General features: G+C 32.8%; 2 protein-coding genes and 1 long non-coding RNA gene across 5 annotated transcripts; 1 reads left to right on the forward strand and 2 right to left on the reverse strand.

Annotated features, from left to right (window-relative positions):
* Nucleotides 1-731: 731 nt before the first annotated feature.
* LOC144572404 (AFG1-like ATPase family protein) lies at nucleotides 732-4,766 on the reverse strand. 3 transcript variants are annotated; one of them, XM_078321973.1, is made up of 14 exons: nucleotides 4,471-4,766; nucleotides 3,985-4,121; nucleotides 3,737-3,882; nucleotides 3,494-3,636; nucleotides 3,214-3,293; nucleotides 2,827-3,099; nucleotides 2,614-2,724; nucleotides 2,398-2,520; nucleotides 2,136-2,257; nucleotides 1,977-2,046; nucleotides 1,780-1,872; nucleotides 1,558-1,685; nucleotides 1,326-1,467; nucleotides 732-1,235 (listed from the first exon to the last, which is right to left on the reverse strand). In XM_078321973.1, exons 1-14 carry the CDS (start codon nucleotides 4,568-4,570, stop codon nucleotides 1,098-1,100), a joined length of 1,806 nt encoding a protein of 601 aa, XP_078178099.1. In that variant the 5' UTR covers nucleotides 4,571-4,766; the 3' UTR covers nucleotides 732-1,097. The 3 variants fall into 3 exon arrangements, with proteins under 3 accessions (XP_078178099.1, XP_078178100.1, XP_078178101.1); XM_078321974.1 differs by lacking the exon at nucleotides 3,985-4,121 and having other exon boundaries at nucleotides 4,471-4,638; XM_078321975.1 differs by lacking the exon at nucleotides 4,471-4,766 and having other exon boundaries at nucleotides 4,013-4,127.
* A 1,408-nt stretch (nucleotides 4,767-6,174) lies between these two features.
* Nucleotides 6,175-11,313, forward strand: LOC144572313 (uncharacterized). Its single transcript, XR_013517712.1, has 3 exons — nucleotides 6,175-6,488; nucleotides 6,593-6,754; nucleotides 10,974-11,313. It is a non-coding gene; the product is annotated as an uncharacterized LOC144572313 (long non-coding RNA).
* Nucleotides 8,532-10,812, reverse strand: LOC144572759 (polynucleotide 5'-hydroxyl-kinase NOL9-like). The gene is made up of 8 exons (XM_078322432.1): nucleotides 10,739-10,812; nucleotides 10,487-10,629; nucleotides 10,347-10,380; nucleotides 10,060-10,229; nucleotides 9,630-9,807; nucleotides 9,334-9,514; nucleotides 9,129-9,240; nucleotides 8,532-8,767 (listed from the first exon to the last, which is right to left on the reverse strand). Exons 1-8 carry the CDS (start codon nucleotides 10,810-10,812, stop codon nucleotides 8,565-8,567), a joined length of 1,095 nt encoding a protein of 364 aa, XP_078178558.1. The 3' UTR covers nucleotides 8,532-8,564.
* Nucleotides 11,314-27,741: the final 16,428 nt, after the last annotated feature.

Raw genomic sequence — 27,741 nt, forward strand, 5'->3', positions numbered from 1 at the left:
ACCTAAGGGGCCTAAAAATGTCAATATTTCAGCCTAACACACAGAAGAAAGTGGTTAGATCTAGTATCCTTGATGACCAAATTTTTTGTGTAAGACAGATATGCCAATTATTATGAAATAATCCCTGTTCGTTATTCATCCTGGAGGCAGATGTCACTCTTCCTTCCCTTGTTCTTTATCCTCCCGTCAAATCCAATCCAAATACTATTAAAATATGAAAAATGGAAAGTGCATACCAGCAAGTAGAAATTAGGTTGTTAGTTAGCTTTACTCTGCTGGAAAAGCACCCATATGACCTCCTTTCTAACTCCTAGAGCCAACATTTCATTCCAACGCTGCAGTCTCAAGGAAGCAACACTTTGGCACATAATCTCTTACAATCTACTAAATAATGTGAATCAGTTAAAAGTCTCAAAATTCAACATTAGTTTCCACTCTTTCATTTAAATTGCCAACACAAGGTATAAATCTAGTTCACAAGCTCAACTTATCCATATTGGACTGTGTACCAGTACCAGCTGAAACAGGAAGTACCAATTTACATGTACAGACTACAGACTAGCCAAGTCATTATATCCCAGTACTTTCAGATGCGAGGACAACCACAAGGAATTATCAGCCTTAGGTAAGAATTCAATTAAGATCAGTGAAGGAAACTAAGCAATAATAATACAGTATTATGCCATCTTCGAAAATGTGCCATACAGTACTGAAATTTGAATCCCCAGAACTTTGGAAAAATCATTGCAACCATATTTAGCAAGTGTTTGCACGGAAAGGCACATCACATAACGTACAATCATACTTGGCTCTAACTTCGGCATTAAAAAAATAAGAATGAAAAAAGCACACTGTTATTAACTGCAATTTTCCTTTTCATTCACAGTTTTAAAGCTTGCTCAATTTATTCATGTGCTACTTACAGGAAATGCAAGTGCAGGATGAAGTCGATTACTCCAAATACAAAGATAATAACTAACATTAACAAAAAATGGGAAAGAAAAAAATCATCTTCTCTCTTGTACATGTCAGCAAACTGAGGGGTGCCGCAACACTTATAATAAGTGGGCACTGTGTGCACATGCACCTACACGTATTCAAAGGGCTGGTGGGGAGTGACAAAGAGAAGAGGTATGAGCTGGAAGCTGTTGGCTGCTCTGCTGGCGAAATAAAGGATGCATAATTTTAACACCTTGCAAGTACAGAGGAGTCTGCATTTCTATCAGTCTAGATATCTGCATTTATTAAGATGCGTTAGTAACTATTACTTGATTCAATTAACAGTATTCTACAAATCGAATGTGTTTTTCTTTAATTTTACTTACAGCTCTTCGAAAGGCAAACAACTCTTCTTGACCAGACATGATAAACTCGAGCCCAGTGGATGTGGGCCTCGTTCCTAGAGTGCCTGCTGCCGTGACATCTCTCCTTAGTTTTCCCCCTTCAATATCCGTCTCAAACTGGAAGCTGCATTGGTGCATCTTATCATCAGTCATTTTTGCTTTCACTCATTTTCAATTATAAAGCTTGAATGGTCTCAAGTAAAAAAGGCCTTGCCTTTCCATATCAAAGAGTGTTCCTTCTTCAGTGCCCTGAAATAACTCGTCAATGGAAGATGATGCCAGGCAGAACACCCGGCAATGATAGTTGTATAGCTCATCTATTAGTGTTATAAATCTTCGAGCCTGAATCACAAGAAAGCACCAACAAATAACAAAAAAGAAATGGTAAAGCAAAATTAATGACCCCTATACTTAGGGTGGATATCAGAAGATATACCTTATCACGAATTTTCATACTCATAACTGGAACTTGTGATATGAACACCGTGTGATAATTCCTAGCTACTGCTATATAATCTGCTGCACCAACCTGAAAATTCCACATCTTCAAAAGATGAGTTCACAGAACTATAAATAAGAATGAAAATGAATGAGCTATATATCCAAAACTGCAAAGATGGGGGCGTAAATTACAGGTCTTCCACACAGATACTCAAAGTCAAACCTTGCCACCCCATTACAGCTCTCCGCAACCTCCAAAGACCTGTGGCCAAACAAATAACCCAAGTATCAGCATTTCTTTTGCTAATATCAAAAGTTAATAACTTTTCAGCAAAAGTGTACCAACATTACCTGCCAAACATCACTGGAAGAACAGTGGAAATAACACAACCTCCAGCTTCACTGCAGACTTCCTGCCATGCCAATTCAAAGTTTGCCTGGTTTGTAGAATTTGGAGGCCAGAAGTAGTGAACCTGTGACACAATTCATGTCATATCAACAAATTGAGCAAGATATTATTACTTAAAAATAAAATAATGATTAATACTGGTATAATAAAAGTAATAAAATGAAATAAAGTATTGAGAGGGTGGTAACATTAAAATTAAAGCACCTGATCAGCTTTATCATTAGGAATAAGGCGGCGGTAATCAGTGTCGCTGCCGACATGAACTGTCTTACAATTATCATCCAACTTGGCCAAAAAATCTAGAAATATCTCCCTCTGCATCCCATCCTGTCATCATAACCCATAACCACCAAAAAGAAAGTTTACATGAGTAAATAAAACAGCACATGCAATGGCCACAAGTGATGAGACATATCAGACCTGATTCAACTCCTCAGGAGCTCTGTTGCTGGTAGCAACAAGTACAGTGCCTGTGCTTAATAATCTGCTTAATATTCCCGATAATGCCACTATAGCAAAAACATCTACCGTCTGTTTAGACAAAGGAATGAAGGATTATTAAAGCATTGGTAGTTAATCTTGTCCATAAAAAAATGAATTGAATCTTGTGAAAGGTCAGTACCTTGTACCAACCTGTATCTCATCAAAGCAAAGAAGACTAGCACCGCATGTGTTAGAGAGTCTATCAATGAGGAACTTATCAGCAACAGCAGAAAGAATGTGCTTCCTTTGAACGTCTTGCTTATACTTCTCTTCTCCAATCAACCATTCTTTAACCTTTGCATCTAAAGGAAGGCTAGATATCCACCTAAAACCCCCGCCCCAATTCTCACTACTTGCTTCCTCTTCGGCCTCTCTTTCTTTTTTCCAAATCCCATGCATGTGTTCGTGTATCTCTAGCATAGCCTATACAATATACATACATGTTGAAGCTTTTTTTTAATTTAATTTATTGAATTTTATTTTAAACCCTTCAGAAATTGCCCCGCCCCAGATTAAAGTAGAGATCTTTTCATTTACCTCATGAAAGTGAAATCGCTTCCTATGCTGAACGATACCTTTGGTAGCACCGTAAAACATATCCATGAGCATTGTCTTCCCTGTCAGCACAGGTGTCAGATTGATCACCAACCCATTAAGATTGAAACAAAGCAAATTGATAGACATAACAACAACAACAACAACAACCAAGCCTTTAGTCCCAAACAAGTTGGGGTAGGCTAGAAATGAAACCCAATCACAATCATAAAATAAAGATAAGTAGTAATAAAAATAATAAAATAAAAGCATAAAAATGTACCACTGCCGACGTTTCCATAGAGATAGATTCCTTTAGGAGCAATGGGTAGAAGAGGCCTCTGACCGACCAAGCCGTCTAATTTCTTCTCACGATTCAAGTATGAGACCCATTTTCCCACTCCAGGCTCCACTGCCCCCCTCCTCCTAATGCACATGACATGTTCATATTTTAATTAATTTGATCCACTGTTGTATCTTTCATAGTATAGGAAAAAAAATGACAACAAGAAGAATCAACTGATACCTTGACATCCACTTGCCAAGGAAGCCATTTTCATTTCGGTCTTTCCCTTTAATCCAAAGACCACCTTTCTGCTTAATCTCAGCCTCTTCTAAAAGAAGGCGGCGCCTCTCACTCTCTCTACCCTCCTCCCATCTCGCCATCTTTGCCTGAACCCAAAAGATTTTGTTACAAAAGCGCTCTTCATGGTCCGTACTTTTACATTAGTTATGATTTCAAATTACATGAATTAATGTATGAAATAAAATTACATGGTAATCTTCCATATCTATTTCATACTTGCGAAGTCTTCCCAGTAAATCATCCAGCTCTGTAGCAACCCTCTCTTGGTGTATATCATTTCGAAGCTTGCCTTGTCTGACCAGCCTTTTGTACAGTTCAAGTGGCCCTTCATCCCCATTATACATAATAAATCATAAAATCAAGAGGTTGAATTGCAAAAATGTGATCTAATCAACTAATTGATCATCGAGCTTGTTTTTGGCTTTGATGATTGGTTCACATCAATTAACTTCCTAATTGCAATTTGATGCGAACAGGAAATAAAAAAAAATGCCAAATAAAACTAAGCTACAAATTATTTGTTGGTGTTAATCCAAGCACTACGCATGTAAGCACAGCGGGCAGCAGCTAGTGAAACTAAATTAATGGAACTGATATTAGCACGAGGTGAGGACGGGATTGCAAAAATAATCGTAAAATAATATAAGTGCCGATAGTGATACCGATTGTCTTACCTGGCCTTGGGGAAGAGAGCGATGGTGGTGATCCATGGCAGAAGCGACGAAACAGAAACGAAGCGTACGACGAAGATGATAGCGCCCCTTTGATTCTCATTTTTTAAATTCAATTTTTTATTTTAAATTCGACTTCTGTTCCTCCCTTGCTGTGCGTTCTGTTTGTGTATGGTTATTTTTGCTATTTTATAATATATTTTTTTTTCTTCAATTTGGCGTGGAAATTGGAATCTGTTCTAGCCTTCTAATTAGAAATTATAGCAATGCGGTAGTCTTTGCAAATTGTAATTGCTTGTGGGGAAAACGAGATGGTGACCGTGAGCTGTATGAATTGCTGGCTTGCTGCTATCCATCCAAGGGAAAGTTCAGCATAATAGAAATTTATTGCATCTCAATCACATCAATGTTCTAAATAGTACGCTATAGTGATGCTATGATGTTTTTGGATCATAAAATTATGGCGATATCGATGCTATATAGACATAACTATATTTTTTTAACCGTTTCACTATGACACGATAAACGCTATTTAAATAATTACTATTTATTAAGACAAGGATCATACTGAGTAAGACAGCCATTTTTTTTTATTGGATTGATATAAACGTTTGTATTTTTGAAATATAATGTAAATTGTAAACTGTTTGTTTGATGTAATTTATATGTTAAATATTAAGATACGAATTTTATTATTTTTAATTTTATTTACTATTTGTTGGATTTTCAAAAGATAGTAAAAAAATAGTAAAAACAGTACAAATTTTGAAAACACAACTCTACGAAATTTTAATATGTAATCTCATTGTGTTGCTTGAATTAACTCTTTCGATGTGAAAAAAAAAACATGCTTTAAATTATGCATCTATATTTCAGTTAGAGTACAAATGTTGTATAATAATCTAACATAAAATTGATTGTATAGTTTTTTATTGGCCTTGCACCGCATTTAAAAAAAGAACACTGATATTTGTAGTTATAAATATTTGATAATATTATGTCAGATTTTCAATAGGCACACGTGTATATTGATGTAAAGGTTTTCAATTAACTCCCAATACTCGTAATGAATTTAAACATGCAACCTTTTTATACTTGAAGTAATAATGCCTAAGCTAATTGCGTTTAAGTGCGGTTCTTTAAGTACATATAAAATGCTCTTGATAAGAAGTTGGTCAAAGTTTTAATTTTTATACAGTTGCGATCTAAATATATTTCTTTAAAAAATATTCGTAATTAGATTTTTGACTAACTGTGATTTGAGTTCTTTATTATTTCGGCCCATAGAGTTAGTGGATTCGGACCGTTCGTTTAAAGGACCCTTCAGTTTAAATAGACATCGGATCGAGTTCAGTTTGACTGGAATTAAATATAAATCGTAAAGCTGTGGGCCCACCGAACGGTACTCTGTGACATGGCCCATCCGGGTCCGTCAAGCGGGGCAGGCCGAAGGAAGGCTATGGGCCCATGAAATCACGGGGGAAATTTTGTGGTTCGATTCGCAAGTGTGCGAGTCTATATTCTCTGAAGTAACAGAATATTTCTGCTTAGATTTAAACCGCCCGATCAGAATCGGGGCCAATCCGGTCCGAAGAGGAATGAACGAAACCTCTTTATATTCGTGTGGATTCTGATCGGATGGTTCCGATCTAAACAGAAATATTCTGTTACTTCAGAGAATATGAATTCAATGTGAGAGGAGCAGAACGAAATATCTTCGCACGGGATGAGCTTCGTATTCCCAATTTGCGTCAGGTTAACCAGCACCCAGAATGTTTTAATGGAAATTGAAGGTTCATAGTTGCCGGAGAACTGCTGTCATATTGTAGTGTAGAAGAGAATATTACATATCCCTCCTTTTCCCGTCTGATCAAAAGGCCTATCAAGCAGAGATATTATGTTGGGTGATTGCTACAGAAGGGGAAGAGAGCTGTCTGTGCAATTAATTGGCGTCCGGATGCTGTTCTGTTGTGCGAGTGGCGTTGCGTTCGATGCCATTGCTTATTCTACAATCAACTCAGGTGATTATTTAGGTGTGCCCTGAAAATATAAAAAAAAAGAAAAAAAGAAATTACCCTAGCAAGGTGAAAGCAACTGTCAGACTCTTGTTTTCTCTTTTTTTGAGGTTGTTTGCAAGAAAGAGAATTGCGTCTATGATTTGAAGGGGAAGTTCATATGCTATGTCTATTTCCATGCCGCACCCGTTGCAAAGTTGATCCTCCTGGGAAGCATGGAGAGGACTGGAAATGCATGATGACAAACTCACTATTGAAGGCTTTGATTCTAGGTATGACCCCCTTGTTGGCTGTTCATTACCTAAATTGTGTAAATTAATTTGTGTACATTTTATAATCAAAATAGAAGGTGCATCTGCTATGATTGGTAATTTTCCAAAGTAATCAGTCTGGCCATGCCGAGTGTTGGGATGGTTTAAGTTGAGATTGCAAAATTTGGGCTATAGATAGTGTAGAAAATAACTATCGCAGGATTTGGAGATTCCCATTTCTTTGGTTTGTGGGTCAATGAGATGAGAATGAGACGTTTGGAATTCTGCCAACCTTCAAAAAAAGAGAATGAGACATTTGGAATGTTGGTGTGATTTTTGGATAGTCATTCTTCCATATTTTGCAGTCCAAAATGTACAAGTAATAAAATATTATCTTTTAAAAAATTGTGTCCACATTCATTTGCAACCCGAGGCTAGTTCCCAAAAGCACCAGTTCTCCTTTTCTCTTCTTCTGAATTTGCAGATCAATATCTTCTTTTGAACAACAAACCTTATTCCATGCAACATACACTAGATGCCTCTCGCATGGGCAGCGTGAAGAAAATTGAATTAATAATTGCATTAATCCATAGAATTCATTTTGTAAAACAGAAATGTTTATAGCATCTTGATTATTTTGTGATTACTATGAATCAGGAATTATTTTTGTCTTTTTTTAAGAAAACTTAAAAGTTGCACTTATAAACTAGTCTGGCTAGTATGACATCGGTGTCATATGACACAAACTCCAAAACTTACTGGATAGATTTCAAACTACTAACCCAAACCACTCAAACTGATTTACTTTATGAGTGATGCGTTTACATGCAATTTTTTTTTTTTGAGTTATTTTAGTATCAAGTCAAGCCGACAAAACTGTTGAAAAATGAATACATTAAAATTAACTTAAAAAATCCCACATTTGACTGCTTGACTTGATATTAAATAAATTCAAAAAATTATAAATTTTGCATGTAAACGCATAACTAATGAAGTAGATCGGTTTGAGCGGTTTGGATTCACCATTTGAAGTTGATTCAATTGGTTTTGGAGTTGGTGTTTTATGGCTGAAATGACACTGATGTCATATTAGCCAGACTCCTTATAAACTGCTTTACTTACCCTTTATACTTTACTAGATTAGTCTATTGTAAGTTATGGTCCAATCAAACGAAAACAAGTGCTTATCGACAACTTCTCTCTAGTGAGTAAATTTTCTGATATGATTCATGCTGTCCCATTAAAATGGATAATTCACTGCACCTCTAAAGAAATGGGCAACAATTTGTAGTTCATTGTCCTTCTTTTTTTCAGTCTTTCCCGTGAAATCCAATCACAGTTGTTCAAACAATTAACCAACCATTCTAAGTTCTAACATCCACAACAAATCATAAGTAGCAACCACTAGTACGACTAATGCCCCTAGGAAACCAATTTTCATATGGTTTGATGTTTAATCTGGTTTCTACAATAATTGAGAAGAGAGATTGATATAAAGGAAAACCGAAGTTGTCCATCTTTTATTTTAATAAACAAATTTATATGGGGAGCACAAGCAAATATGGTGTCTTGATTATACGACAAATGAAAATCATCCATTCTGAATTTCTGATGAGTTAATAAACAAGCAACCAACAATCATAACATAATAAGTCATACTTAATAACAAATATTCTAAACTCCTCATCATAATAGTAATAATATTAAAATAACGTTGCCTTCTCCTATTAGCTATGGATTTGATCATTTCTGCCACCTGCAATCACATATTCACGTGAATTAGCCTCCATTAAAATTATGCTATCACTCGAATTAGCCTCCATCAATTTTTCTACATATATATTGTTGAGAAGCACTCGTGGTATTTAAGTTGATAAAAGTATAACCAAATTTGTATATTATTACCTGCACCTAGGCAATAGGGAATTTCAATAGAGCCTTGAAGTAATACATCAACTTCTTTAACAATGTGAAGAGGAATTGGTGTAACCAAATAAATTGTGTCTCTCTCAATGTCTATAGATCTCACAATTCCTGAAATATATGAAGTCATGTATCTAGTAGCATATTTTTTTTTATCAATAATAGAAGAATAAAGGAAACCAACAAAAAATATCAGTACATTTTACAAAACTGGTACTAATGGAGAATTACCACCATTAGCATTTCAATCATCATAAATATTACCATGCACATTATAGATAGATAGACCTATATTGGATCCTCTGGTAGCATACTGTTTGCATTAGTAACACAACTGATGTTTGCACTACAGTTGGGTTGACCACCATATGCCACCTTTCAAATTTATACCTTTTCTATCACCACAAAACATACACCAACTATATGATTTTTAAAGTAAATTAGTGAAATAAAGGGGATAAAAAAACCCTACCTAATCCAACACACCAGGGGGTTGAAACTAGAGCTGATGAAGGAACGGAGGAACTAATTGCAAGGCCAACAATTCTATTGATCAAGCTGTGGCATGTCATTTTAGTTGAATCCTAGAAATGTGACCATTTGATGAAACTTAAAAAAATCTTCAGACTAATAACATAGAGATGTAATTATTTTTTGTTCATTTTAAATAGGTTTACCTGACAATGAAGATAAGTGACATTGATCTTTGAGAGAAAAATTTCGAAAGGAGTAATAGATGCTAGATGTCTTCTCAGCTCAGAATAACTTGGTATCTCTAGATCTTTAGGTAAGCACTGCCTGAAGTAGGCAAGAAACCTTAGGTCCCTCATGGTGCGTGCATCTTTTTTGCTTGAAATCCTAAAAATACAAAATAGAAGTTGAAAAAATTTTAGAATCTCATATCTTAAAATTCGGAAGCTACATGTGATGCATTAATTGATAATGCAATAATTAAATTGTAAATAAGCCTTACGAGTGAGTATTTTTTTGTGCTGAACATATCTCAATTATCTCAGCATTTGATTTCTGACCACCAAACAACCAAAATGCACCACCTGGCAAATTCTTACTTGCTTCTGAGCACTCCACCTTCACAACATGAGTTGGAGATATGTACCGTAGTATATCCACCAACACATCAAAACCAAAACCTACAATTGTCCCATCAAATTTCAGGAGACCGCAAAATATCAAAACTAGATAATCTTCTATGCACTCAATAACATGGAAAATTCCCCTCATAATACTACAAACAGAGTAAAACAGTTACATGTATCTACCCTGTGATCATTTTTTCCATAAAAAAAAACTACCCTTTCTTCCTCCTTTTTCAAATTTCATGTTTCATTGAACTTTATGTTTTGTTAATCTATATGAAAAAGGAATAACCGAGAAAAATTTACCTTTAATCCATCCTGAAGTGTTGACAATCAAAGGCACATAAGGTTTATGAGATTCAGTAAGGTTGTCAAATTTGTAAAACTTCTTACTAAAGTAGTTATACAGGTTGAATATATAGAATACATAATCCTTTGCATTTGCTTTTGCACAGACATCACCAAAATATAAGCTCCTGAGAGATAATTTATATCATAAATTTTTTAGTAATAATAGGAGTAAAAGCTATATGAAAAATATAAGATAAAATATTTTGGCTAATGAAAAGAAAATGTAGGATGTGATTTATTACTTTTCTGGTGTCTTCAAGCATAGAACTGTCAAATCTGTAAAATTCAGGAAATAGTGTAATATTTCACCAGGTAAAAAAAATAATACTAAGATAACAAAAAATAATAAAAAATAGGAAGTAAACTAAGAAATTACTATAACCTGGAGTTTCTTTATCTATAATGTGAAGAGATACACAGCCAGGTGTGGTGAACTCAGGTTGGCCCACATCAGTATCCAAATAGCCAACTCTCTTATACCTAATTAAAAGAACATAGAAAAGTTTTATGCGATATTGAATGATTCTTTACCGTAATGCACTTCCAAGTTGTGATCTTCACACCTTGTAGATACAAATTATTGGGTTTGTGAAATTAAATTTGACTAGATACAAATTTTGTAGAAAAACTTGACATTATTTTTGTGCCATGATGCATGTGTACACCTAATTCTGTACAGAAATATTGGCTGAAGCCCCTAATTTCCATTGGACAATGAAAGAAACTTGCAAAGGTTATACATGCAAAATCCTGGTTTTCACTTTCTGCCAGGTATACAAGATAAAAAAAATTTGAGGTGTATAACACAAATAAGAGAATTCATGGGTATAAATGCAACAAAAAAGAAGTAACAATTGCCTTTTAAATAGAGTATCCAGAAGGACACGGCTGAAAATCGATTTGCCACAATTTCCCGGCCCACAGATGAAAACAATTGGAGGAGGGCATGTGCAAGAATCATAGGCGATTGAATCTGCCACTTCCTCCCACGACGAAGGGATGCGCAGGCCCCTGTAAATTGTGGAAGAAATTGATGGAGGAGGCAAAGAAGGAAAAGGAGGAGGTGTGACGGTGAGGTTTGCTAAGCCCTCGACTGCTTGATCAATTTCTTTGTTAGCCATTTTTGTCTCTCCCTCTATAAATTTGTAGGTGTTGATGATTTTTTTCTCTTTTTTCCTTTCTTTTTCGGGTGTAGATGGAAATATGTTGTGGGGGGGGGGGGGGGGGGGGGGGGGGGGGGGGGGGGGGGTGTTGATATAGTGAGGTTTTAGTGAATTTCACAGGGGTAGGAGATTACAGAAGGGATGATATGGAGGTTTACTTGGTGTGTGCCAAATGCAAGTAATCATGAGTTGGAGATTTGGCACTCGTTGTAAGTAAAGGATTGAAACAAAGAACACAATGCACAAAACATGAGTGTGAGTGAGTATTTGTGTGAATGAGAATCTAGTCAACTGTAACTGACGCAGTTTTGGAAGATATACAGCTTTATAAAAAGGCAAAAAGAAAAACGAATAGGATTGCAATAATTAACAGCTGAAAGGATAACTGCGAGGCCAACAAGGCATGCTGCTTCGGCGTGAATTTATACACCCATCACACATTTAATACCTGGCAAATGAATTGTGACAAGGCCAACAACGCATGCTGCTTGGGCGCTAATTTGAGTTGAGAATAAGATCTGTGACAAGGCCAACAAGCCAACAAGGCATGCTGCAAGTTAAAAAAAAACGGTCCGGATTTATCAATACCTGAAGTGATACAGATTCCTCGCATATTACTTTTGTAAGTTACCGGCATACAGACTTACAGCCCTGGGAATTTATGTCGGCTCTATGAACGAGATTGTTGCTGGTTAAATTAGATGGGTCAAGATTTGTCTAAGCTAACTTGTGACTAATTCAAACAGGACAACATGCCACAGACGATTTAGAGTAAAGCTATGCTAATCACATGGAATTCGCATCCTCTGAGATATCTCATATTTTGCGTGACTTTTTGGAAAATCAACCGTTGCAATACGTTCTGTGCCAATCTCAAAGCTCAAATAATACTGGATGCACACTCAATCACATGGGGGCCTTGCGTATCCGGTGCCTATTCGGGGATAGCGCAGGGCCAGTATTATTTATGCTTTGAGATTCGTGCAGAACATATTTGACGGTTGAGTTATTAAAAAAATACGCAAAAGACCGAAGTGTCCGGTGCCTATTCGGGAAGGGAGCAGAATTAGTCCGAATGGCATCGGACCACACCTCATCCAAAGACTTGCTTTACCGTATGATCAATATCTCTGATATTAATATCTTATCAAAGCGGATTGCCACTGCTTAAAACAGAAAAGGAAATACATTAAATTTGTAAATTTGTGTAGACACTAGATCCAGTGCCAAAGCAAACGGAGAACTTCATTATCTTCTTCCAATATTATTTTGAAAGGTGATTATTTTCCTCCAACGCTATTTATCGATCATTTTCTCACCCAAACTTTTTTTTTTTCTTAAAATAACATTTTAGTTGATGATAATCGATTCATGTACAGGTGAAGAAGCATAGAATGAAAAGAACTGATTAATATTCAAAGCTATATTGTTTTTCTAAACATTTTATCCATTGTGTGTTTGAATCAATTGACAATTAAGTGGTTAATCACTTAATCCTTTGGTAGTCCTTGTTTTATGTGTGCAGCTATTTTTACAACTCATTGTTATACTCACAGGAACCCATCTCCTCTTTGAAACATATATATATAAATCAATAATGATTTAAATGTTATTTTAAAAAAAAATCGGGTCAGAAATTCATAAAACGCTGGAGGAAAGTAAATTAATGAAAATATAAGTTGCAAAATGATAGTTGAAGAAGATAATGGAGTTCCCGTAATTCTGTTTGCTTTGGCACTGGATCCAGTGGCTACACAACTTTACAAATTTAATGTACTTCTTTTCTGTTTTAAGTGGTGCCAATCATAGTCACAAGATTCACCAATTAAATCTGAATTAAACCTGAATAATTTTTTTTTTTGTGATGCCGAACCGAATGCCAAATTATTAAGTTGACCAAACTTTGACTAAATTAAACCCGAATAATTCTCGAATTTTACGAAATTTTTCTGAATTTTCCGAATTATTCGCAATTTTTTCCCAAATTTTTCCTAGAATTTTTTATTTTTATTTTTTTACTCTTTTGCAGGACTGAGATATCTGGTCTGAATAATTCTAAATCATTTTCGAATTATACCCGAATTATTCCCGAATCATGAATTTTTGACGTCGTCACACCTAACCCGAATAATTCATTTGTCACTATGGTGACAATTCACTTTGCTAAGATATTAAAATAGAGATGATCACACGGTAAAGTAAGTCCTAAGACGAGGTATGGTCCGATGCCATTCGGACTAATTCTTCACCCATTCGAGAATGGATGAGTATCCTGTGCATTAACTCAAAAGAGAATCTTTCGAGTTAATGAATCTCAACTGTTTGATTTTAAATGGAGCCAATTTGCGTTCTGTCTATAATATATGAGCTCTTTAATATTAGTGCAAATCTAATATGCATAAATCTTAAATCAGATCAGACGGTTGGGATTCATTAACTCAAAAGATTCCCTTTTGAGTTAATGCAGAGCATATGAATTCTTCGGGAATAGCACGGGGGCCAGTATTATTTTTGCTTTGAGATATGCGCAGAACGTATTTTAACTGTTGAGATTTTCCAGATAGTCACGCAAAATATGAGCTATCTTTGATGCGAATTCTGACAACAGGCCTGCTGCGTAGGTCAGGTGTTGAATGTCCTATGCAATCTTCTGTGTAGCCAGTTTCATGAGAACATAGCAACAGAATACGCGTTTAATTCGCGAATTATTCATTTTTAGCTATCAGCGGATCAATACGCGTTTAATACGATGATTCACGAATTAAGCGGTTAATTCGCTAATTTAACAAATTTTATGTTTTATTTGTGTTAAATTCGCAAAAATTCGTCCCCACCTTTATCTTGTAATTAGGAGAAATTTTGAATTCGTTTGGTATTCGTGTTTTCCTAGGGGTCTAGGGCAGCTGGACCACGTGAAGCCCAAACCTTTTGCATCCTGGTTGAGATCCTCTCCAATTTGAAAAGAGTTCAGTGTATGCTTATTGAAGATCTCAACGGTTGGATCTGAAATTAATGGTGTAAATTCTTTTAAAACCATTCAACCAAATTTGAAAAATAGAAGGGTAACTTTGAGTATTAAATATTTCTAACTATATGCAGATGTAGTGGGTTTTAAAGTGTAGACTTGATCTTCTGTGTTCGTTTTTCTATATAAAAGTTTGTATTCAAGTTGTTATTTAATGCCAAAATTAAAATTTTTTCTCTGATTTAGAACTTAGTTTCGTTCTGTATTATTCCCGAATTATTTTCAAATCACGAATTTTTGACCTCGCCGAACCGAACCAGAATAATTCATTTGTTACTATGCATGAGAACAATTTTAGAATGTGAAGTAACTCGTGATAGTGAAAGATATAGAGACAATTAGTGTGGGAAAGATGGCATGACGGAGCCGGCTTCGTTACGGAACGACACAGCACGTGTTACTGTTCTGTGCCGTGACTCGCGTGTCTCGTACCGTAACTATTCACGTGCCATGACCACCCCTTGACATTTTGGTCACGACACGGCACAACACGTAATCACGCGAGTCACGTGTAATTAGGACCGTTAGGACTTAATCAAATGATGAATCTTGAAGAAACTAACTTAAATTATGAAAAAAATAGTTAAACGTGACTAGTTACGTTTGAACATGGCACATAAATAGTCACGGCACGCGAGTCACGCTGCCGTGACTCGCATACCGTGACCACCTCTTGACATTTTAGTCACGGCACGGCACGCTCTGTAGACACTATTGACTCGTGACAAGAAGAGGGTGGGCCCCACTAATTTACTCCTCGAAGGTTCAATGAATTTCGCTCTAATTTGGAAGGATAATATCGCTATTGAAGATGCATCGAGTACGTTGGTTACTATTCAGAACGGTTACGATTTGTGCTGGTGTTCATGCTAGGTTTCATCTTTTTCAAGTAACCTTCTATGAATCTTTTATATTATAAAGATCGGGTTGAGTTAAAATTATTCTCTTCATCCTTACGACAAAACAAAGTTTAATATTATGAGAAGGGATCCACTTACATCTTTTTTGGTGACACCGTATTATACTTTATATTTTCAAAGTTCAAATAGCTGATTCAAACTGTTCAACATGATGAATATGTTAAAATGTGCTTGCAGATCAAATTTTACATTTTTCGAATTTTTTACTATTTAATAAGATTGGTACAAATCAAGGTTCTAAATGGCGATTATAGCGGCATAGCGGGGAGACAAAAAAAAAAAAGCTATTGCGAATAGCGTAGCTATAGCGGAAGCTATCACACATAGCGATTTTCCCTTTTCAAACTTTATATTCTATATTTCTACTAATTATCAACATGATCAATATTAGAGAATTGATGTAACAACTAAATGACAACTAATCTAAGTATATACTATTTATCAAGTACGCAAATAAGAATGAAAAAAATCTAAAAAGTAACATTATTTAATAGTTTATACTTCATGATATTACATATTATAATAGACAAAGAGCAATTAATTTTATAAGGTAAATGAAGTCAATATACATATTTAAACATTTTATAATTATAATAATAATAATCAAAATCAACTTTCAATTGAAACGAACGATAATAATTTTACAAACGAATACTATAAAAAGAGTAATCAAAATGAATAATTAGTATTTGAATATTTCTCGATATAGAATGATAGAATAAATCACAAATAAAAATATAAGCATATAGTTTGGTTTAGTATACTTATCGTAGAAGACCATGTAGCATTAGAAATAAGAATAGAAGTACAGAAGTCCATATAAATTGCAAAAAAAAAATCATGTAGCATAGCGGTAGCTATAACGGGTCTCATATAGCGGTAATAGCGGTCAGCTATTATAGCTATAGCGGTCGTAGCTGAGTTAGCGCAATTTTATCTCATAACTTAGCGTTTATGGTCCGGAAAAGCTATAGCGCCGCTATAGCTAGCTATTTAGAAGCCTGGTACAAATATTCAATGGTCTGAATATAGCGATTTTGTTAAATGCTTAATAATATAGTAAAAAAAATTCAAAAAAAAAATATAAAATTTGATTTGCAAGCACATTTTAACATATCCATCATGTTGAATGGTTTGGATCAACTATTTAAACTTTGAAAACTTTGAAAATAGAGAGTGTAATTCGGTGTCACCAAAAAAGGTGTAATTGGATCCCTCCTATAATATTATATACATATTAAGTTAAGAGTAAAGCTTATATAATAAACTTATAGACTACAAATTTTTATTATTTATTATGATTTATGAAAGATAATAAAAAATAGCCTAAAATATTAGCAATATTCTTTTATTTTTAAGTCATTTTTTTTTACTATCTTTCCTAAATCATAAAAATTAGTAAAACAAATTTAAAAATAATAAAAATTGATCATCTACAAATTCATTATATAACTAATTTACTGAACTAGCTACTTATTAATAATTTTATGTATAAATTTATTCCGTGAGGAAAGGAAAATGACGAAATAAGAAACAAAAAACTACTCAGTGTATGCCGATTTTTTTTATTTATATCCAAAATAAAATATAAATTTAAAAAAATAACCAACTAGTTAATGAAATTGCAAAACTACCCAAACCGGTTAACCATTAACCGGACTCAAATCAAATTTTCGGTTATTGGTTTCCCGGACCCATTGAAATAGTCCGGTTAACCATTGACCGGAAATTTGATTTGAGTTCGGTTAATGGTTAACCGGATTTGTGCATTTTTTTTTTTTTGAAAACAGAAATTTTTTATTTTTTGTATTAAAATATTAGAAATGTTGAATATATTTCTTTGAAAATAAATGGAATACAATATAATTTGATTTATTAGAAAGACTGCAACTAATAACCCCGATCAATATTTTTCAGGCCGGATTTTTCGCGGCTGTAAGAAAAATTAATATATTTCTTTATGTGCTATTGGAAAAAAATAAAAATGCTTAGATTCTGAGTTATCGATCCTGGTTCAAAAGTCACTTCTATGTAATCCAGAAAATATCGTGATTCTTCTAGGACATTTAATTTATAAAAAGTTGTATCTATTTTGAGAATTCTTTTTTAAAAATAATAATTAAATAAATTAAAGTTTTTGTTTTTTTTTCAAAAATAGATACAACTTTTCATAAATTAAATGTCCTAGAAGGATCACAATATTTTCTAGATTAGATAGAAGTGACTTTTGAACCGAGATCGATAACTCAGAATCTAAGCATTTTTATTTTTTTCCAATAGCACATAAAGAAATATATTAATTTTTCTTACAGCCGCGAAAAATCCGGCCTGAAAAATATTGATCGGGGTTATTAGTTGCAGTCTTTCTAATAAATCAAATTATATTGTATTCCATTTATTTTCAAAGAAATATATTCAACATTTCTAATATTTTAATACAAAAAATAAAAAAATAAAAATTTCTGTTTTAAAAAAAAAAGAAAAAGAAAAAAAAGAAAAATGCACAAATCCAGTTAACCATTAATCGGACTCAAATCAAATTTCCGGTTAATGGTTAACTGGACTATTTCAATGGGTCCAGGAAACCAATAACCGGAAATTTGATTTGAGTCCGGTTAATGGTTAACCGGTTTGGGTAGTTTTGCAATTTCATTAGCTAGTTGGTTAGTTTTTTAAATTTATATTTTATTTTGGATATAAATAAAAAAATCGGCAGTGTATGCCACTCGATCGGGAAGTATATTATAAAAGAAATATTATTGTCAGCTGCTAAAGTCAATAGGCAAAAATAATTAAACAAATCTCTTATGCAAGTATTATTTTTCCCCGATGTCAAAAATTATAAAATATTATTCGGTATAGAATAGTCAAATATTTTTTAAATGCATAATTGCAAACTTGATCTACTCCTTAATCCTTATTAAGTGGTGACTAAAATATATATGTAGCAAGTTTGACCATTAAAATTGTACGCACTTGAAATACAGTGAAACATGTACCAAATCGTATCACTCTTTATAGAAATATTATGTGGATATATAGATCTAGGATTTTATATTGAACCATTATTTTTTTTTAAATTCAAGATTGTCAATTTAAGAATGATCAAAATAATCATCATATCAACTTACTTAAAAAACTTTTTTCCTTCATTATAAATTATTTATCAAAGAACAAAATTGTTGAAACGAAGAATCATGAATGGCCCAATGAATTTCTTTGAAATAAGTTATTTAATTTTCTGGAACCCACAAATCTTTGCTTACAACACCCAATTAATGCATTCTTATGCATCAATCTAACAAAATTGACCAGAATTAGCACCATTGCCAGGTTTGCAAATGCTGGACATTGATAACAACTAGCCAATAGCCTCAGGTTCAGATACATAAAATGTATTTCTTAATTTACAAATTTGGAACTTTTTTTTTAAGAAATTCTTAGTCAAATAAGAACACGTCTTCACAGCTTGCAGAATATAAATAACTTTTACATTTTTTTTTCTTTCATATTTTGAGTTATTGACTTATTTTTTGTCATTGCATGAGAAGGTTATTACGTCCCATCTGATCTTCTAGAGGTACATACCACAGTATTTCAGAACTTTTTTGAATTTATATTAATGAATGACAGGCGATATTGGTTATATATTGATGCTAAATAAGATTTAATTATTTTGGTTTATGTTTATCGTAATTACTGGTTCAAAGAAATGGGCAAATCCAGATTCAATTATTAGCTGTTCAATATTTGTTCTAATTATAGTTATATAAGGTCCTCATAAAGCAGCTAGCATTGATCAACTAATTCATGATTTGTGTAGTATCTTTTGTAATGAAAAATAGTATATCCAAACAAATCTTTTTTTTTTATTAGTATATCCAGCTTGTGCTGCATTTATCTAAAAGATTATTTATGTAGGGTATCAACGGACAAATTAATTGATGGTTATTAAAATGTTGTTGCATAGGTGGATTTGCTCGGCAACCAAAGTGCAAGGAAATGCTTGCCGATTTTTTTATTAATATCCAAAAAATAAATAAAATTTTAAAAAATATCCAAATCCCGAATGAATTTCAAAAACTACCCAAACTGGTTATCCAATAACCGGATTTGGGACAAATTTACGGTTAATGGTTTTCCGGACTCAAAACAGTACATCCGGTTAACCATTAACCGGAAAGTTATATATATATATATATATATATATATATATATATATATATATATATAGAGGAGGGTTCAAATGCCTCCATGTTTTTGTGCCTCCATCTCTCTCCATCATTTTCAAAGTTCAAACAGTCGATCCGAACCGCTCAATCTAACCTCCATACTAAAATATGTTTGGAGGCCAAATTTTATATTTTTAGGAATTTTTTTACTATTTTTTTAGATAGGTACAAAAATACTGTTTTTAGATGGTTCAGATTTACTGATTTTGTACCTATCTAAAAATATAGTAAAAAAACTCCTAAAAATATAAAATTTGGTCTCCAAACATATTTTAGTATGGAGGTTAGATTGAGCGGTTCGGATCGACTGTTTGAACTTCGAAAATGATGGAGAGAGATGGAGGCATGATGGAGGCACAAAAACATGGAGGCATTTGAATCCTCCTCATATATATATATATATATATAATTTTTTTTTAAAATAACATATCCGGTTAATGGTTAACCGGACTTGTATTTTATTTTTTTTTAAACAGAATTTTTTAAATTTTTTGTATTGAAATATTAGAAATGTTGAATATATTTATTTAAAAATAGATGAAATACAATATAATTTGATTTATTAGAAAGACTGCAACAAATAACCCGGATCAATATTTTTCAGGCCGGATTTTTCGTGGCTGTAAGAAAAATTAATATATTTCTTTATGTGTTATTGGAAAAAAATAAAAATGCTTAGATTTTGAGTTATTGATCCCGGTTCAAAAGTCACTTCTATGTAATCCAGGAAATATTGTGATCCTTCTAGGACATTTAATTTATGAAAAGTTGTATCTATTTTCGAAAAAAAATAAAAACTTTAAGTTATTTAATTATTGTTATTAAAAAAGAATTATTAAAATAGATACAACTTTTTATAAATTAAATGTCCTAGAAGGATCACAATATTTTCTGGATTACATAGAAGTGACTTTTGAACCGGGATTAATAACTCAGAATCTAAGCATTTTTTTTTCCAATAACACATAAAGAAATATATTAATTTTTCTTACAGCCGCGAAAAATCCGGCCTGAAAAATATTGATCCGGGTTATTTGTTGCAGTCTTTCTAATAAATCAAATTATATTGTATTCCATCTATTTTTAAAGAAATATATTCAACATTTCTAATATTTCAATACAAAAAATTAAAAAAAATTTGTTTAAAAAAAAAAACAACTTAAAAAAAAAATACAAGTCCGGTTAACCATTAACCGAATATGTTATTTAAAAATAAAATAAAAACAATATATAAATTTCCGGTTAATGGTTAACCGGATATACTGTTTTGAGTCTGGGAAACCATTAACCGGAAATTTGTTCCAAATCCGGTTATTGGGTAACCGGTTTGGGTAGTTTTTGAAATTCGTTCGGAATTTGGATATTTTTTTAAATTTTATTTATTTTTTGGATATTAATAAAAAAATCGGAAAAAGAAGCCTACTTTTATTAGCTCTGGAATCAAAGTGGTCTGATTCTTTGTAGTCTTTATTCTTCTAAACATGAATTTTTTTCATTTTACACTCTAGATTAATATTTTGAACAGGAAAAAAAAAATACACAAACAAGAAAAAACGCAAAGTTGAGCTCTCTTTAATTGTTGGCATTATGTGCATAATAAATCGAACATGAATTTATGTAAAGTAATATAAAAGAATTATGTATTGCTTTAAGTATTTTGTTATATTTTAGACACATTAAAACATTTTCTTCCAATGAGAAGAGAAACTTATAAAAATATAAGTCATTTGATTATAATAAATAAGGAAAGAAAACATGATTAATTAACGCTCTATTTGACGCAACTGGCCAGCTATGCCTATTCTGTTGTTCTCATTAAACAATTTTCTTTTTATAAGAATAATTAAGTTTAGACAGAAAGGTGGAAAGTATTAATTAATGTCAAAAACAGTATAACTATGAATTTTTTTTGTGTGATCTAAATATAAAAAAATGAGCACTGAAAATAGTTGTGATCTTATTAATGCTAGTTGAAGTGAAAATAATTGTTACTAAAAATCTATGAAAATAGTTGTAATTTTATTTTATTTAATAAAAAATTATACTTGACAACCTGCTAAGGTTTTAAAATAAATAAATAGTTGCAACTGTTTCTCTATTATTTTTTAATTAAAAGCTGCCACTAGTACAAATAACCCCTTTACTGACTGTTAAAAAACCCATTTACTGACTGTTATTGAGGCGTCAGTGATGGCGCCGCCAGTATAGGTACTCAACACTGACGGGTAAAAAACAGTCAGTGTAGATACCCTACACTGACTGTTTTTAAAAAAACAGTCACTGTAGGTACCCTACACTGACTGTTTTTTAAACCGTCACTGTAGGTACCCTACACTGACTGTTTTTAAAAACAGTCACTGTAGGTACCCTACACTGACTGTTTTTAAAAACAGTCACTGTAGGTACCCTACACTGACTGTTTTTAAAACAGTCACTGTAGGTCCTAAAAACAGTCAGTGTTGGCGTAAAATTTTTGGCATGATTCTGCTTGTATCGGGGCTAGCCTCCATATTTTTGCTAGCCATATATATTACTATTCAACATTCATTATCATTAAACAAAATATCATGCAAATAGTTTTGTAATATACACAAAAGATGACAAAATATAAACAACATACCATATTGATTCACAAACATCCAAACAATATAAACAAAATTTACATAACACATAAACTAAACTAGAAGGAGACCTCATCTTGCTTCAGCAATTGCTTTGGAGATGAATAAAAAGTATATCTACATGGAAGTTATACACAACAAAAATTAATAAGTTGTATAGGACTTTTACAATTTACAAAACTATACTATCAAAATGAGGATTGATAAGAACCAAATCAGCATGCATGAAGTAAAATTGAGAAGAGAAAATTACTTGAAAAGCTGGTGTCTAACTAAAAATCTATACCATATATCAGGACATGTAATAAGTTAGATGAGTATTAAATAAAATTCACAAACACAACTGAGGTCCTGATGCCTAACTATAACAATATTTCAATGGATTGAAAAAAATATTGTAATTATAAAGATAAGGACATACATTTGCACATAATACAATGAACATCTACAACAGATTTGCAAAAATAAATTAAGCATTGACATTAGATTTGAGAATGTATTTTTGTAAAAAAAAAAGATTAGAGGAATACCTTAATAGATGTATAAAACCAAAGATACTCAAGCAGATGTATAAGACAGTAGAAAAAACCTGAGGAATTTTATCATGGATTTCTACCACTGAAAGCAATCAAATAGCATATGAGCATATTAGTGGATAAGAAAATATTATTTTTAAGTAACAAAAGTAACATTGTATAGCATATTACAAGTTGTAAAAAATCATGAGCACGTCAATTATTGTAGAACTTCTACTGAGAATCATTTATACCATCACAGAACTTCTTCTCTATCTGTTATTCCTTTTGTTACTCTATTGGTAATTTATCCAAGCACATTATAAGTCTAAGAATGACATGGAAAATTAAAAACAAAATGAGGATTATATAACTTACATGGATCAGTAGTGGTGGTTATATACATAAGAAGCCAATTTGACCAGATTATTTGCCTCATAACAAGCTTGACCCTATTGTATGAACGAACAGTCGGCTCCATCAAACTGGTGACAATAAATGAAAGAAATATTAGAGACAAATATGCATGTGACGAGATTAAAACCAAGCACAAGATTGAATGCTAAGACAAACGACACATATCTTGAAGTTCAATCACAATATAAATCACAAGATCTCTGTTCTTACAATATAAATCAGAATTTTCAATATTGATGTTCATCCGGGTTTGGAGCACTAAGAAGTGCTTGAATACTGAAACAAAACAAAAATAATAACCAATTACTTTTATATGTAACAAATCAAAGTAAAATATGATAACATAAATTTTGAAAACATTAAGGATTACCTTAAAAGAACGGTACTAATCTGGAGAGCAGGAGTACTCCATTTGTCCTTTAATATTTCAACAGACGTTGTTAGTGTTTATATAAGAGTATTCTACAGGGTGACATTGGCTATAAATTATGATGCGAACTAATCATGCCCTCAATTAATGGAGAATCAAAAGATCTTCAGGGTGACATTGGCTATAAATTATGATGCGAACTAATCATGCCCTCAATTAATTTTTGTACCTAAATATCTCAACTCTAAGGTAATCAATGGTACCGTGTACTGCTACATGAGGCTTACCGACCTTGACACACACAGCTGAAATCTGAGAGAATTTGACAAGTGTGGTGTTTGCAATTAGATGAGCCACTGATTCCAAAAGGTACCGTACCAGTAAAGTAACACTGGTACCATGCCAGTAAAGTAACTAAACTGGGTTTGAATATAAATAAAGAAAGTAATTAAGGTTAAATAGATGGTCCCTTTGTAGTTGAGGCCTACTTAATTTTTCAGTGTTATACGCATGCCAATTAAAAGTAATTAATCTCCCATATGAAAATAGAGTTTGACTACGATGACCTTTCTCCAGTGACAAATCTGACAAGGGCGACCTTCGCCTGAGTGTCCTGCTCAACCGCGATGCGAGAGATGAGAGGTCGGTGTGGTCAAAATAATCAGCGAAGGAGTTGAAGAAATCGGAGTCGACAGGATAGAGATGCTTATCAAGATCGAGGAGAACATAAACGGCGTCGTTTCCACTACCTCGTCGCCGAACGGATGCTCCAGCTGAGGGAGCACATCTCCTACCTGTTGCTTCATTTGCACTGAGGTGTTTTGATTTGGAACTGTGACCTTAGTTAGGAGGGAATCCGACTTAGGGTTTATGTCTCTCTGAGAGGGATTTGGGAGAGTTTGTTTCTCTGAGAAGGGGGAAAGTTGAGAAGGGGGAAATTAAATTTTCTTGGCGGCTGATCGAAAAAGATGGTGGGAAATTAAATTTTTCGGGAGGGAGTAAATACAATTGAGTTCCGAAATAAAAACAGTCATATCAACTGTGACGGTTCCGGAAAAAAAATAGTCAGTATAGTGTATCAACACTGACTGTTCCGAAATAAAAACAGTCAGTAAAGATATCAACACTGACGGTTTCTGAAATAAAAACAATCAGTAAAGGTATGAATACTGACGGTTTTGAAATAAAAACAGTCAGTAATGGTATCAACACTGACGGTTTTGAAATAAAAACAGTCGGTGAATCAAAAATTACAAAAAAAAGACAATAAAATCAACATAAAAGGAAGTTTGGAATCAGACCGTTCATTTTCATGCGGAAAATTAACGGTCGATCTACAGTGAAATCATTCCAAATCTATTTTAAAATGATCAAGAGAGAATATTGAACGTAACCAATATAAAAGTTTGTAAGTTTTATTATGTATGACATTCGATCTAACACGAAGTGTTTATGGCCATACGATGCTTCAATTTTCAGTCAACTAGATGGATGGGTTAATAAAAATAAATTTTAATCAAACTTGGATGCAAGACAATAAATGCAGTTCTCTTTAATTTAAACGGTTCCGATCGACCCATAGACGACATATTCTCGTGTGTCTTCATTAACTCACGAAACAAGAGTTTATGTTTCATGTTCATATGCATAAAAGATGTGTCATATATGCAACATGCATGTAATGCTATATAATTTAATGTGTCAAAATTATTTAATTAAGTAATAAACATGTTATAACATTTATTATTTCATAAATATTACTAATATAATTTCCATTACAAAATATTTTATAAAATTAAAGTCAAATTTTTTATGTTAATTGCCTAATCACGTATTATTACTAATCATACTTATTAGGATAAAACCAACACTGACTGTTAATAAGATAAAACAGTCAGTAAAAAGTTCAATAGTGACGGTTCTATCAAACCCGTCAGAGAGCTAGGTTTTTTATGAAACATAACGGAGAGAAATACTGACCCTTTTATTAAAAAAAACAGTCACTGTAGAGTATACTATCAACACTGACCCTTTTATTAAAAAAACAGTCACTGTAGGGTGAGGCAACACTGACCCTTTTATTAAAAAAACAGTCACTGTAGAGTATACTATCAACACTGACTGTTTTATTAAAAAAACAGTCACTGTAGGGTGAGGCAACACTGACCCTTTTATTAAAAAAACAGTCACTGTAGAGTATACTATCAACACTGACCGTTTTATTAAAAAAACAGTCACTGTAGGGTGAGGCAACACTGACGCTTCCCTTAATACAACAGTCAGTGTTGGTGTACATCTCAACACTGACTGTTTTTTAATAAAAGGGTCGGTGTAGGTTGTGATCAACACTGATGGTTAACAAAAAAAAACAGTCAATGTTGATTCACTGACGGTTGTTTACAATTGAACAGTCAGTGTTGAAATTCTTGTTATTTACGATTTTGCCACGCAGTCTCTACACTGACTGTTGCACATTAAAACCGTCGGTGATTGAGGGTCAGTGAAAGTGTTTTTTGTACTAGTGTGCATGACAACATTTCATTCTTTACCATTTTTGTTTATTTTGTCAAATATGCCCTTGGGCCATTCTTTACCATTTTTGGCACCTTTAGTGCATAACTAAAATTTAAAAGTTTTGTAAAATTTGTCTCTTATATTATGTCAAGTGTATTTAAAAAATTACTTGATGTTGATAGGAGGATGTGAAAGTAGCAATGTTATCAAAATCGGATCGGGTGTTAATCCGATAAAGCTTTGATTTAACGGTTTATTGATTGGACTGGCGGATCAATCGATTCATCCGTTGATTTTTTAAATGATTATATACATATTATGTTTCAGATATATATATAAAAATAAACCATAATTTCACAGCAGTATTAATGTGCCATAAATAATTAGATTAGAGAGATACATTCTGTCTCCAACTTGTCTTTGATTTCCACAACTATTCTACCTCCTGTGTAATTCTTAATTTAAGGACTCCTTAAGGATATGTGGTTAATTAGCACCTCCGACAGATCGGGTCTGCTGTATCTTCAAGGAAACATTTCTCTTTTATTTTATATTTTTGGCTTTTTATCTCCTTTGCGTTATTTTTAATTAATCGTAAATAAATACATATATAGTATTTTTGTTGCTCTGAGCAATAGTAATTGTCGATGGACATTTTACAATTAACAGCATGAGAGTGTAAGAATCAATACATGCTGTCGGTTCAATGATCCACCATTATAGGTGTACAGGGTGTAACATATACTAATTGAGTAGTTACTTTTTCTGAATAAAAGTTATAGATCAAGTTAATCAATTATAAAATATTTATAGAGGATTCTTTCATTCAGATTTCACACCAGTAATTTTTTATACATGGAGTTGTCTTTACTACTAGATTAAATGCTGGTTTTCAATTGAGTAGTTATTTTATATCCATTTCAATGGATTTTTTTTAAATTTCTTTAGTAAAGATTGAAGTTCAAACTATCTAAGTGTTTAGTTAATATCCACAATATATTATTATATGAATTTTAAATGTGTAATGTTTTATATGAAGAACATTGTATTTGCTACTAGAATAAATATTAGTTCTCAAATTTGATTTTGGTGTTTAATTTTGTGGATAGTAATTCACCAATTTGGTCATGATTTTGGAGTCTATACAAAATAACTTTTGATGCAATTTATAAGATAATTTGTATGAAACAAGTTGCAGATTGTAACCATTTCGGAAGAATATTTCACCGGATGGGAACTCAAAACTAAGTGGCCGAAATATTTTGTGGACTTTGGTGAATCAATAATTTCCGACATAGCATCAAGTTTTTCTAAAATGATAAGATTTCACGTGGTAATGGTATCCTTTTCTCTTTGTTTTTCGGCATTAATTTCCCAGCATTCTATAAAATAGTGCCGAGAGTACCCCTATGCAATATAAAATGTTTGTACTTAAAAAAGAATAGAAGCTCATTACCAATCAAATGATTGTACTAATAAGAAAACCCAAAATACGGAGAAGCTCACTCATTACTCGACAATCATGCCTAACTTAATGTATATATTAGGGGGAATTTCATTACAACTTTCAAAAACTTCATAATTACGTACATCCCCTTTAAATTTCATAATATCATATTTACCCTATAAATTTCAAAAACTTACAAATTTAGCCATTTTATTATCTTTTCTATTTAAACTCATTTTAAAAGTACTCATTTTATTCAGTTTTTTGATTGGTCGATATCCGAGTACAAATGATTCATTTTATTACTTGTGATGTACACACAAGCATATACCTACATTTCACTGTGTAAGCACTAGAAGTAGAGAAATGAACCATTTGCCCTTCAAAATTAGCATCCATAATTTATCCACATC

This window comes from Carex rostrata, chromosome 20 (genome assembly GCF_964058835.1).
Source record: "Carex rostrata chromosome 20, lpCarRost1.2, whole genome shotgun sequence".
Taxonomy (NCBI): domain Eukaryota; kingdom Viridiplantae; phylum Streptophyta; class Magnoliopsida; order Poales; family Cyperaceae; genus Carex; species Carex rostrata.

Bases quoted from the DNA above. Each gene is read 5' to 3' on its own strand.
- LOC144572404 (XM_078321973.1), bottom strand. From the start codon at position 4,570: ATGAGAATCAAAGGGGCGCTATCATCTTCGTCGTACGCTTCGTTTCTG. The intron at 1,873-1,976 runs GTAATTTACGCC...TGGAATTTTCAG, and splicing joins AGTATCTGTGTGGAAGACCT to GTTGGTGCAGCAGATTATAT. The intron at 1,686-1,779 runs GTATATCTTCTG...CTTGTGATTCAG, and splicing joins GTATGAAAATTCGTGATAAG to GCTCGAAGATTTATAACACT.
- LOC144572759 (XM_078322432.1), bottom strand. From the start codon at position 10,812: ATGGAAATTAGGGGCTTCAGCCAATATTTCTGTACAGAATTAGGTGTA. The intron at 10,630-10,738 runs GTCAAGTTTTTC...ATTACGGTAAAG, and splicing joins CATCATGGCACAAAAATAAT to AATCATTCAATATCGCATAA. The intron at 8,768-9,128 runs GTAGGGTTTTTT...CATATATTTCAG, and splicing joins CCCCTGGTGTGTTGGATTAG to GAATTGTGAGATCTATAGAC.